The sequence below is a fragment of the Hemiscyllium ocellatum genome, chromosome 26 (assembly GCF_020745735.1).
Source record: "Hemiscyllium ocellatum isolate sHemOce1 chromosome 26, sHemOce1.pat.X.cur, whole genome shotgun sequence".
In the NCBI taxonomy this organism is placed as follows: domain Eukaryota; kingdom Metazoa; phylum Chordata; class Chondrichthyes; order Orectolobiformes; family Hemiscylliidae; genus Hemiscyllium; species Hemiscyllium ocellatum.
This window is the reverse complement of record NC_083426.1, coordinates 10515004-10529240: the sequence shown is the minus strand read 5'-3', so window position 1 is coordinate 10529240 and position 14237 is coordinate 10515004. Positions and strand designations below refer to the sequence as shown.

The following is a 14237-nucleotide window of genomic DNA, read 5'->3' as shown; positions in this document are numbered from 1 at the left end:
GGCACACAGCCATGCTGAGAGTGCATGCACTTCAAATGGCATACCGAACCCTCTCCCAACAGTAACCTCCGGTTTTGGAATTTGCTGCCTCACAGACCTGACAGACCACACGAAGTAGACAAAATTACATGGGTGTACTTTTAGTGGAGTCACTCTTCCTGATAAGGAATCATTGTGGTGTCAGTACTCTATTTATGGAATACCTTTATTTTGAAAGCTGGCAGAGACCCATTCAGGAACTTGTAGTCTCAGCCCACTACTGTCAAGACATTCATTGGGGTAGCACAGTGGTTAGCACTGCTGCCTCACACTTCCAGGGTCTCCGGTTCAATTCCCACCTCGGGTGAATTTCTGTATGTAGTTTGCACATCCTCCCTGTGACTGCGTGGGTTTCTTCCGGGTGCTCTGGTTTCCTCCCACAATCCAAAGATGTGCAGGTCAGGTGAATTGACCATGCTAAGTTGTCCAAAATGTTAGATGCATTAGTCAGGGGTAAATATAGGGGAGGGGAACGGGTCTGGGTGGGTTACTCTTCGGAGGGTCAGTGTGAACCTGTTGAGCCGAAGGGCCTGTTTCCATACTCTAGGGAATTTAATCTCATCTCTACAGTGAAATTATAGAATCTACAATAATACAGCCCACCACAGTCACAAAATGAAATACTGAATCGAGATGCTGCACACTAATATTTTATTTGAGAGATCAGCACTATTGGGTTATTCAGTGCTTCAGGCACATGTTTCGATTTACAATGACTTGCATAACAAACATTTCATGGGGGATTACAAATTACAAACTTTAAAACATTGATCCTAATTAGTAAATCTGATGTAAATTAATATAATTTTCTTTACACTGTTTACAAACCTGCAAAATTATACAAAAATACAATTAGTTCCTTGATAAATAAAAACATCTATAGAAGGAAAATGGTCCAAAATTAATTCCCAACAGTTGGACAACTAGCCTCAAGGTCATATAATCAATTACTGCACACAAAGTGGAAACTCAAGATTGAATTGAAGTGTGTGTGGGGAAAAAAAAAGACTAAAATGAATTTCAAACCAAATAATGTTTGCAATAATCTGACTTGTAATTCCCACTTCTGTTATGATTTACTATAGGCATTTACTTCCACCCTTTTCTTCCCGTGACCCAAAGGGGGAAGGCACCAAACAACTCCAGTGATAAATCAACACTGTACACATTACATACAAAGATCAGGGTCAGCTTCTGTCAATCTCCCAACTCTATGGTTGATTTGGAGCACTTACACGATAGCTGCTACCCAAGCATGTTTTCTCGTAAGAGGTGCACTGTTATAGGGTAGCATAGGACTGGCAAGACCATCGGCATTTGAGACAAAACTAGGCATTGTTCTTCCAAAATTCTTTTAAAGTTTAATTAGCTAAATTCAACCTGCAAGTGTCACCTAGTTCATCAGATATAACTAGATTAAAATTCAGCGTTATTAATAGGTAATCCAATATCATATTTAGGAGAACCTAGTGCTCCCTTTGTACAAATTTGCCCATGACACTTAGACAGGAGCTCAAAGATGAACCTCAGAAATTTCAAACAATTAACTGCTGAAAAAGGTAGCTCACAAAGAAATATTAAACACTATATTCAGCAACCTGGAATCAAGGACTGTTGATCAGCAACTGATTTACCTTCCAATTTGGGGATTGCATCAAGTTGCCCAAAGCCCAATGCAGAGGCTAAAGTGCAGTAAGATTTCAAACGAGATTAGTATCAAATGCTTTTGAAATAAGATAATTCTTAAAGCTTTGTACCTAAGCAAGAATACTAATCTCAAGTCAAACCACTGAAGTCTGATGCCTGAGCAATCTCTAAAGACCAAAACAGCCAAATGGAAAGAGAAATCCTATCGATAACCCTACCACAACCTTCTGCCAATTATATATTCAACCCTATTTCCAAGAAAATGGAACAACTTTGAGTGACATAGCTATGCACCACCTCAAAAACACAAATTCAGCTGAACTTTTCTCAGATAATCAGGAACTTAATTAAAGATCAAACTAAAATACAACAGAAAAACTGACAATATAAATCCAATCTCATAGGTTTAGAAATGATTCTTGATGGATTCTTGCTGTGACTTGCACCAAACTTTCAAAACAAATTTACTGCAAAAGATGTCAATTCCAAGAAGGTAAAATGTTATGATCTACATGTACAATAAAGTGTGCAGAATGGCAATCAAACACAATATTAATTTCATGGCATCTTCCAATATGATCACCAGGCCAACTAGATTAGGAAGACAAACTGTGGAAAGTCAATCTTTCTTTTTAATGATTGTTATAAATTTTGAACCAAGTTTAACATTATTGTTTGCCCATCTCATGCTGAGAAATAGTTCAGCTGATGAGCAGTTTCTGGCGGTCAAGTGAAAGGTCCGACTCAGTCCACAAACCATATATCCCCTGAACCCAGTGCTGGTTTGGCTAGAACTAACATTGCCTTTATACACCATTAAGGACAGGCTTCACTAAAACATCAAATCTATGTTTAAAAATTGGTCACTCTCATTTTTAATCTCAAAAGTCCTATTTGGAATGAACTGCCTGGCAGGCTGAAGCAGATTTGAGGGGAATTTGTCAACAGGGAAAAGCTTTCAAAGAGCAGAGAAGTGGGACTAATTGAATCGTTCTTACAAAGAGCTAATACAGGCATAACAGGCCAAATGGCCATCACCTGTTCTGTTTACATTTAACTTTGGAAAGTGGAAATTTCTGTTATCAAGTATGCAAAAATCCTACTGTAATGGATTAAAAATGTATTGAACAGGAACAGACTCCTGTGTTAAGAAAATCTAACCAAGGAACTGAGCTTCAAAGCAACAACTTCAAAGCACAAATATCCTCTTCACCAAAGAAGCTAAAGCTCCCCATTCTCCCAACATTTATAAATGCTAAACTTAAGATCAAAGAGCTAACCAATAGCCCCCATATAGAACATATGGTTTTAAAAAGTAACCCATTAGTGCAAGCAATGATTTCCTTCACACGGACAATTCTGAAATTAAGCTGCACCAACTCAAAATTAGTTAATTAAATACAGGAGTTTTGTTATCATCTGACTTGACAAAATATGGCATTTTACTGTATTTCAGGTTTGATTGTAAGAAAAACGTGCTGGAAACAGGGAGCGAAACTCAGCAGGAACCTAAATGTAAACTCCAGGTAATGAGCTACTCTGGGATAAACCCACTTACTGCATTCATAATACATGAACTTTATTTGGGAATACGTTTCATTTGCTAGCAGTTAGGTGTTGCATTACCCAAACGTCACTCAAGTGGGGTAAAACAGATATACCTTGGTAAAACACAAGTCCATCTCTAAGTAATTCACAGAATTTGGATTGAATAGTGCCTTGTGATAGAGAAACCACTGGTGTACATCATCAATGTCACAACAAAAGCAAAATTTTGTGATCGTCAGATCAAATGACACTTGCAGATATGTCAACCCAGCGAGCAGGTTTTTGCACTATTTTAATTCCCTGGATGTGTCATTGTAACAACAAATAGTGATTATTTTTTCACATGTTCCTTCATGTTGCAAACTGGCTGCGCAGTAGCTGCATTACAAATTTCCCACCATTTAACAGTAGGCAATAATGTGAGTGTGCACAAACGTTCAACAAAAATTAGGGTTAATTTGCAAATAAACTATTAAAAAGATGAATATTTTCAAAGCCTTTTGCTCTGAGTGATCATTAGCTGCTCAGCTGCAAATTTTTCAGCACAGTCCGCCGGTGTTTAAGGGTGAAACAATAGCCAATACACTCTTCTATTTCTTGAATTCGCTTCTGGAATCTGCAGCGATCCCGGGCAAACTCTTCCCAGGGTCCTTTACGGATTTCTTCACTACTGACATAATGGACAGTGACGTGCTCATCAAAGGCAACCTAAATTCAAGGAAAGAAAAGGGTGATTTTAACAATCATAAAACGTTGAATATCAAAATACTGGCTCTAGAAGAAACATTAGGAACTATCTTCAACATAACCATCTTCTGTAGTACATCAACTCACATCAAGAACAGTACCCATCGAAACAAATCAATTCATTAAAACAGAATGCAACTTGAACACCGATTAAGAATGCACCTCTCTCTATCAGAGTACCTGAAAAGTGGCGACCTAGAGGACTTCAAAGCATCAAGTAACCAAACAAAAAAAGGATTTAAACTGGTTAAACTTCAATAAATTTTTTGCATTGAGGAAGAGATGGTTAAAATAAAACAAGTTTTGGAAACTTGTTTCCAATTGTCAAGGATGAAGAGTCTTGAATAATCTCTAATTTAAAAAGTGAAAGCAAGAATAAAGGCAGTCCTGTATTGGGATCTGTCAACTTGTTAGGAATGTTTAATTGCAATCTCTCACTCGTGAGGTGGCCAACATTGAACAGTGTTGTCAGTGCCCTGCTGCTTATGAAATTCTTATCTTTGCACAACATCTTATTTGCTATGAAATTTCCTCCCTTTACACGAGTCAGTTCAAGAAAAAGCTCCATGATATTATAAACAGCCAGTAAAATAGTGCTTTCAGTATTGATTATAACAAATGAAATTACTTACTTCGGTATTACAGTTAGTTGATAAAACATTATTAATTGGATTTAATTCTACTTTGCTTTATCAGGCTTTAACATAACAGTATAATACACAAGGGGAACACAAAAATGTGGCTTGTATCTCAGATGAAATCTTAGTAACAGTTGCACATTTAACTTATATCAGTACTGATTGTAGACAGCAGATACCTCACAAATCAATAGATTTCTAAACATTAAGAGGAGGTAAAAGTATAAAGCTTTGTGGTTGCATACACCTGACTATTAATCCTTTCATTCTTGCTCAAATACAGAAATCACGCCAACACCTATCACAGGTAACTCAGTGCACGTTTTGTGATGGTCTGTGAAAATAACACCACAATGCTGAGTGCCTGTCATGTTCGGATGTGCAGATATATGGTACATGCAACAATGTCACCAAACTAAACAAAACTAATGGAATGAAATGCAAATCAACAGTCATACAAATATGAAAATAAGGAAGGGTAGTTCAATCCAACAGGTTAGATAAAACTTACATTAAGCAGGTGATCAATGACGGATGACGTTTTACATGCAAAATGCAAAAACCTAGATATGGAAAATGGTAAACATTCCACACATAGCAACCAAATCTGAAGAGATCTTTTGAATTTTAAGCAATTTCATTGAATTTGCTAATTTTATTTAGAAGTACAGTCAATGAAAGCATAGACCCCAAGCAAAAATCTGAAAACACTTGGAAAGACCCGCAAGACAATGAAACTCAATGCAGAGATGCAAAGTACTTCACAGTGGAAAAAAAACAAGCCAAGAAAAATAAGATTGTGAAAACTAAGGCTCAAACATGAATGAGAACCGTAACTGACACCAAATGAAGCTGTCACAACAATGCAGTGGCAGTGAGTGAAGCAAAACAGGTGTCTAAAACTTGAGCCAAAAGAGGAATTGCTACCTTTGGTGTGCTTAAATGTGGTATACTCCAGACAGTAGCATGGAGGCATTGGCTTAGTGGTATTACTGATAGACTATTAATCCAGAGATCCAGGTAATGTTCTGGGGACCTGGGTTTGAATCCCACCATGAGAAATGGTGAAGTTTGAATTCAAAACAAAAACAAAATGCTGGAAGTAAATGGTCGTGCTCCTATGCCCTAGACCAGGAGGCCTGGTTTCAAGACCCACGTGTTCCAGAGGTGTGTAATAATATCTCTAAACAGGTCATTTAGGAAACTAAGTGAATAAAAAAGACAGCTTCCACAAAGTCCTTGGTCTACGCACAGCCAGTTGATGTCAGTTTACTGGAGCAGCATGATACTATTATTTCTTACTAACTGGGGTAGGGAGGAAATTGTTTTCTGATTACTATTAAACCACTCTTCCCCAAGCTAAGAGAAGGCTTCACCGAGACAGACAATTGCATACAGTCTTAGAAAATTGCTCAGATAAACTAGTGAATAGGTTGCTCCCATCCACTGAACTAGATTCCAGTATGTGCTGTCAATGTCTAAACTGTCATACAAAGTGGGGGAACAACTCAAAACATTTTGCTGGCTGCCAACAGAAGCTAGGGAGCAAACAAAAGTAAAGATGGATGAACGGTTCCTTACACTGTCCCAAATTACTCACTGCATAGTAATCAAATGCATTACTGCAAATTCTATATACTCACATTCTCCTAAATAAGTCACACTATTTTAACAAATGACATCTTGCTATGGTCACATATCAAATATAATAATGCCAGTTTTGTATACAATTAGAAGAATACTTCAATGAAATAGAGTCGTGTCTTTTCACCCTCTATTAACTGTCTGGCCATGAAGACTTGGTCCTTTACAGCAAGTACTTGAACTCTCCAGCATCTCAGCACATAGCAAAACTAAATAAAGAATACGATTGTTTAAGTGTAGGTACAGTTATAATATACTCTTAAAACCGGGAAGTAGTTGAAAAGAAAAATCATTATTCTGGTGTAGCCAGAAGTCAACATCGTCCTTCAAACATGCAGTCAGCGGTGCCTTCAATCTCTAATCAATCTAGACTGTCCAGTTTTAGACACTTAAATTGTTACATTTGGGAGGTTCGCAGCTTTAAGAACAGTGTTAACCAAGCTAACGAGTAACATAGTACACAGAAAGGTACAGCACAGAACAGAACAGACCAGATCATTTGGCCCACAATGTTGTGCTGAGATTTAATCCTAATGTAAAACATAATAACCTACGCACCCCTTAACACACTGCTATCTTTGTGCATGTCCAGCAGTCACTTAAATGTCCCCAATGACTCTGCTTCCACCACCACAGCTGGCAACGCATTCCATGCATTCACTATTCTCTGCGTAAAGAACCTACCTCTGACGTATCCTTTATACCTTTCTTCTAATATCTTCAAACTATGACTTCTCGTACCAATCCATCCTGCCCTGGAGAAAAGTCTCTGGCTATTGACTATCTATTCCTTTCATTATTTTGTACACCTCGATCAAGTCTCCTCTCTTCCCTCTTCTCGCCAGAGAGAAAAGTCCGAGCTTATTCAACCTTTCTTCATAAGGCAAGCCCTCCAGTCCAGACAGCATCCTGGTAAACCTTCTTTGCACCCTCTCCAAAGCTTCTGCATCTTTCCTATAGCAGGGCGACCAGAACCGTGCACAATATTCCGATTGTGGTCTCACCAGGGACTTGTAGAGCTACAAATGTGTTGCTGGTCAAAGCACAGCAGGTTAGGCAGCATCTCAGGAATAGAGAATTCGACGTTTCGAGCATAAGCCCTTCATCAGGAATATTCCTGAGATACTGCCTAACCTGCTGTGCTTTGACCAGCAACACATTTGCAGCTGTGATCTCCAGCATCTGCAGACCTCATTTTTTACTTGTAGAGCTACAGCAAAACCTCACTGTTCTGAAACTCGATCCCCCTGTTAATGAAAGCCAAAACACCATATGCTCTCTTAATAACCTGATCCACTTAGGTGGCAACTTTGAGGGATCTACGTACTTGCACATCCAGATCCCTCTGTTCCTCCACGCTGCAACATGCTGCAATATCCAATGTAAGCCACAATCAACTGAATAGTATCATGGAAAACATAAGCCATCAATGTGCTCACCCAGGGCTATCAGTATTATGGGAAGTCATGCAAGAGAAAATAAATCCAAACTTGTAGATAAACATAAGTTTTGATGCTGTGTAAGCATTTTTTGGAAGGGTGTTATTTTGTAAAATGAACAAACCAATCATTAGAACTCGTTATTTTTGTCCAAATGAATACAAATGTAACAAACTGAGCCACAGGGTTTGGGGTCTGGGCAAACTGTTCTTTCAATTTCATTTAAGGGAATCAAAGTCCAGTCAGGACCAATAGAAAACAAAATCTCGCCATCTAATTAAGTCAGGATACACAATTTGGGTTTTAAAAATTGCATGGTTAGTGCCAAAACATGCATTTGAGGAGATCTTATTTTCAAGTTAGACTGAAATCTCCTGGTTAGTCATACTTCATTGCATTCCTATGAGTAACCATCTTGCTGCTAGGAATACTTAGAAAATGAAGGCACCCCACCCTTGAGAATACAAGAGCCAGGCACTTTTCAATGCAGTTGGTCTACTTTTGTCCTGCATTCTGTAATCATGACAAAATTAAATCAAGAATCTTTGAAATACACTGCCTATAATCTTAACATTCTTAGAATATGGCGTGCAGGAAGAATCACAACCAATTATGCTGAGTTTCCAAATTAGCAAGAGAATCATTAAAAAACAAGCTAACCAAGAAGCGAGACCCTTTCCCAGAATCATTGCTGTTCTTTCAGTTTCATTATGTAGTCACTATTCAACTGATTGCCAGATGTAGTTTCACAAGTCACTATATGAGAGGAAATTACTTAGGTGATACTGAGTTCTCTCATGATCATAGAATAAGTCAAGAAATTTCACAAATACATTATATTTGAAAACAATGTGAATCAAATTCTCAAATGAGATCAATTGCTCCCATTTTCTCGATTTGTTTGGGGTGGGAGCTAGAGGAACTAAAGACAAAATCCAACTTTATTTTTGCAATAACTGTGAAACTTGAGTCCATGTCATTTCCTTCTTAAAAATATTGTTATCGCAAGGAGATGCAGACACTTATGCCTTGAGACAACAGCCTGTTCAAAACCTCCAAATAAAAAAACTGCACCAACACCTTACAATGACTGATGTCTACAATACCTTCCAGCAACATTTTCCAACATTAGACAAAGCAGTGGTAACTAAACTTACACCCTAAATACTGAAAAATGAGCAAAGAGATATTTCAGAATCTGAACAAAATAAACCTATTAAGCTAAAAACGTGGTATGAAGTGGGTGCATTGAAATAAATCTTATGTACAGAAATAGTGACAGCCACGTTAAAGCCAACTTAATTCTGCCTATGCAAGTGACATGAACCAGAAAAATCAAACCCAGATTGGTCAAGAAGTTCAAGCACTGAAACCTGGAGGTCAAAGGCAACGCTTATACATGTATCTACTTAATGATTCAGTAAACCTATCTAAAGTTGAGGGCAATGATCGAATTTGAAGTGTCAAGCATTTTGCTGGGCAAGTGACTGAATTTACTACTTTATAACCTAGATATGCTTATTCTTGTCAACATTTTTTGAAATTTACAAAATAACGAATGAGTCTTTTGCTCATGACTAATTCCAACCAGAAAACACCAAACTGGATAAAAGCCTCAAACAGACTACTTCCAACAGCAAAGTTCACTTCTCAACATCAATGTACAAATAACCTAATAAGAATGCTTCCTTCTGTAATCACACCAAGATTCCACCACAGTTCAATCAGCATTTACTCACTCCATGTACATGCTTAACATCTGATTCATGGTATTGATGAAATAGTTCTGCAAGTGACTCCTGAACATGAGTCAAATTGCATAAGGTAACACATGCACATAAGAGTCACAGAGATGTACTCCATGGAAACGGACCCTTCTGTCCAACCTGCCCATGCCGACCTGATGTCCCAACCAGATTCAGGTGCAATACAACCAGAATAATGAAATGCCAACATTCTGAGAGCAAGTCAAAAAAAAGGGTGACTGACTAAACTCAAGGCAATTACCAGGATTTAGAGAAAAGTACTTGGTAATCCAGCATAGCAGGCAAAGTGCTTATCTACTTTATTATTTTGTAGTTGTTCAAGTACTATCTAGCTGTCTCTCATCTAATGAAGGGCAAAAAAAGCAAATTTTACTTTCTCTCACTCTCCAGAGATACCATAAAAGACAAGTTCAATCTGTGCAACTACCAGCCCAAAGACTGAATGTCTGTGATATTTGATGGCATTCCCATCACAGAATCTCCCACACCACAAGTATTTGAGCACCCCCTAATATGGATATTCTGTTGTACATAGCTCACTTCAACTCTCCGGAACAAGTCCACTTCTCTTGGAGAGTGGCTATAATGGTACCCAAGTAGCGAGACATAATCCAGGACAAAAAGCCAGCTTGATCAGTATCCTGAAGCTACCCTGAGCACCAGCAGTGGTGATAGAATTTGCTATCTACAGGATGTTGCTAAGCAAACAATGGTGAATTCTTCGAGTAAAAAATGAGGTCTGCAGATGCTGGAGATCACAGCTGCAAATGTGTTGCTGGTCAAAGCACAGCAGGTTAGGCAGCATCTCAGGAATAGAGAATTCGACGTTTCGAGCATAAGCCCTTCATCTCTTATTCCTGATGAAGGGCTTATGCTCGAAACGTCGAATTCTCTATTCCTGAGATGCTGCCTAACCTGCTGTGCTTTGACCAGCAACACATTTGCAGCAATGGTGAATTCTACACAGCTCCCGCTCTAAACCAGTGATCCCGAAGTTGGGAAATCCAGAATGACACACCAGATAAGGCAGCCATTTAGCCCATCAGGTCCACACTAGCTTTCAAAGAACAATTCAGTTAGTTCCAGGTCCCTGGCACTGTGGCAGCAGTGCTAACAACTGAGCCACTATGCTGTCTAATACTGGACACAAATTACTTTTAAAAGACCAAACGACTACTAAGAAGGGTATGCAAAAAAGGAAAAGGCAGTCTCAAGATATGTCGCACAATCACTTTTTTCAATGTTTTAAGAGGATTACTATCTCTGCAGAAGACAGTTTAGGTCCACCTAGCACTCTCAGATAAGTGCGCCAAACGAGCAGATAGCATGGTATCGTGGAACTGTACAAAAGCAGACTAACATTATCTACAAAACCAAGGTTATAACCCAACTGCTTCTATGTTTACCAGCAATAACCCTGGTAAATGTTTTGCTCTCACCAGTGATGGAGTTGCCAACTGTCATCTTTCACCAAACATCTGAAAGGGTTCAGAAAACATTTACAAGGATGCTGCCAGGATTGGAGGATTTGAGCTACGGGGAGAGGCTTGGGCTATTTTCCAGAGGGGTGACCTTAGAGAGATTTGACAACACGGTGGCACACTGGTTAGCACTGATGCCTCATGGCGCCAGGGACCCGGGTTCAATTCCCACCTCGGGCGACTGTCTGTGTGGAGTTTGCACATTCTTCCTGTGTCTTGCATGGGTTTCCACTAGGTACTCTGGTTTCCTCCCACAATCCAAAGATGTGCACTTCAAGTGAACTAGCCATGCTAAATTGCCCAGTGTTAAGGGATGTGTAGGTTAGGTGCATTAGTCAGGGATAAATGTAAAGTAATAAGGTAGGGGAATGGATCTAGGCTGGTTACTCTTTGGAGAGTCAGTGTGGACTTGTTGGGCCTAATGGCCTGTTTCCACACTATAGGGATTCCATTTATAAATGGGCACGGATAGGCTAAGTAGACAAGGCCCTTTTCCCTGGGGTGGGGGAGTGCAGAACCAGAGGGCATAGGTTTACAGCGAGAAGGGAAAGATTTAAAAGGAATCTAATGGGCAACCTTTTCATGCAAAGGGTGGTACGTGTATGGAATGAGCTACCAGAGAAAATGGTGGAGAACGGTACAGTTACATGATTTAAAAGGCACCTGGGTGTGTAGTTGAATAGGAAGGGTTTAGCAGGATAAGGCCCAAGTGCTGGCATTTGGGACTAGATTAATAAGGATATGTGGTCAACATGGATGAGTTGGAGTAAAGGGTCTGTTTCCGTGCTGCACATCTGACTCCAAACCCAATGTCAAGCTTGTGACTCAACTAATTGATACGTGTTTAGCTTGCTCATCAAACGCTGGGTATAGATTGGAGTGTCTTCCTTTCATATTTTAATTAAGATGCACATTACCACATGCAGCAATTCTGTGCAAAATATTTTCACAAGGCATTTCTGAAGAATATACTAACAACTTGAAGCATATTACTCTGAATTTTCCATAAATGATAACCAAGTCAACCTTGTACATTAAGGATTTTGGCATCCGTTATCTTGAAGCCAGTTTATCTGCTACTTTCAGACTAATGTGTTACAGATTCAGTGTAGTCAATACAAAAATTCCAGAAAACAAATACAGAACTGGATGCTATTACCCAAAATCTGTTAGTCCCCATAATATTCTCAATTCTCAAATTACATCATTGTCTGACACATATATATCAAAATTTAGTTACCTTTTTGGAGCACTTTTTTTCACAAGCCATCTGGGTAAATGTTTTCTGTACTTCACTCTGTATTTCATCAGTAAACCCACTGTCCACTCTGCCTGAATCATCTTCCAGCTCAATGGTACACATTTCAGATTGCTGAGTGCAACTAGATTGGAATACAGTTCTGGTGTCCACTTTGTGCCGTGTTTTAATGCAGGCTTGAAAATTCATAAGGTTGTAAGGATCAGAGGTACCAGCTAAAAAGTTCAACAGCTCTTCATCTGTATCTGAGAGTTCAGAGCTGCTACCATCGCTGTCAAATCCATCGTCATCTGAGTCGCTGTCCTCATCTTCCTCGCTGTCATCACTATCACTAATGGAGTCGCTTCCTAAAATATAAGCTATTGTTTTATTGGAACACTGAGGTCTGGATAAGGGATAGCAGTCATCCTCTTCCTCAGCATCATCGTCCAGTTCTTCACTGCTACTCTCATCGCTATCCCACTCATCGTCTCTCATGGACACGTTCCTATTCTCAATATCCAAATACTGAAGGTTGGGCACGGTTGAGTCAACTGAAAGTGGCAGCGGAACTGTCTTTCCATTATCCATGCAAGCTACCCTGTTAGCCTTCAGGTCACTACCTTTGGAGCAGCTGTCTACACTGGGGGCAGGTTCAGGAGGCACCCCCTTGCCTGAATACCTCAGGTCTTGGCACTGGGAGCCGGCGTGCTCTTCTTCCAAGCTGGAATAGCCGTAGTCCTGGTCGGATGGGGTGGCGATGCCCACCCCGCTGTGGCAGGGGAACAATTCCAGGGGTTTCTCCATCTGCTGGGTGCTGTGGAAGCCGGGCTCTGCTGGGGCCAGTACCTGCTGCATAGAAGCTGCGGGATAGCCAGAGCTCCACTGGGGCAGCCCCAAATTGGCGAGTTCCAGGGGCTGAGGCAGGCCTGGGCGGAGGGGGTGGCTGATGCTGGAGGTCTCCGGGGGGGAGATACGCCCCATCACTTTGGAGAAGAGGCCGGGGCAGCCCGGGGCTGGGGGCTCGGGGATCTTCAGCGGTGGCGGCGCCTCCACGATGACCTCCAGCCGCTCCTCCAGCGGCGGAGCAGGAGGGAGGGGCTCGGTGGCCCCGACCCAGTGCCAGGCGGCGGCCCAGAGACCCCCCAGCGGGGACACCGACTCCCTCTCCCCGCCGCCACCGAATCCCCGCATTTTGTCCAGGACCGGCCTCAGGAGGCCCGAGCCCCAGCTCAGGGGGGAATCCGCTTCCGGGCGGTGGAAGCGGGCAAAGCTGGGCCTGTAAAACACGGAGATCAGCTTCATCAACGGGCTCTGGTAGAGGCCAGGCCCGCCAGGGTGTCCCCCAAGGCCGCCGTCACTGCAGGAGGCGGCCGCGGGGGCTGGACCCGGCGGCTCCCAATTCATTTTTTTTTTCGTTTTTATGAGAAACAGGAAAAGATTCACGACGACAGCAACAAGAAAATCGAGTCTGGAAAGGCGAAGGAGAAAGAAATTCACGACCGACCGACCGAGTTTTCGCCGCCCGACCGTTTCCCCCCCTAACGGCTCAGGGCGCAGCCGCCATTTTGTGAGCCAACGAACTTCGGCGCCAAAACCTTGAAATTAGAAGCGGCCCAGCCGCAACAGCCCGTCCGGTGAGGCGCTGCGACCAGCAGGAGATGGTGGAGGTGAAGGTGGTGCCGTTGCTGCCGGCTCTCGCCCTCCATCCCGCAACACGCAACCGACCGTCCACACTCCGCCATCTCCTGAGGCGGACTGAAGGGCGCTGGGCCGGGTGCCCGCGATTTCATCAGAAACCGGGCAGCGTGGCGCCTTCCTCCCCCTCTGCTGCCACCTAGGCAGGAGGCCGGCCGCCGTGGGAACTGCAAAAGGCAAACACCTTGCCCAGTGTTGGAAATCACGCAACATCAGGTTATTGTCCAACAGGTTTATTAGGTACAAGCTATGGGAGCGCTGCTCCTACATTAGGCAGCTATTGGGGCAGGACCATAATATACAGAATTTATACTAAAAGATCAAGGTGTCATACAGCTGATGCAATGTATTGA

General features: G+C 41.5%; 1 protein-coding gene across 1 annotated transcript; it reads right to left on the bottom strand.

Moving 5' to 3' along the window:
• Window positions 1-673: 673 nt before the first annotated feature.
• LOC132828326 (protein phosphatase 1 regulatory subunit 15B-like) lies at window positions 674-13969 on the bottom strand. The gene is made up of 2 exons (XM_060845332.1): window positions 12190-13969; window positions 674-3942 (listed from the first exon to the last, which is right to left on the bottom strand). The coding sequence occupies exons 1-2, from the start codon at window positions 13591-13593 to the stop codon at window positions 3751-3753; spliced, it is 1596 nt and encodes a 531-aa protein (XP_060701315.1). The 5' UTR covers window positions 13594-13969; the 3' UTR covers window positions 674-3750.
• Between the last annotated feature and the right edge of the window lie 268 nt (window positions 13970-14237).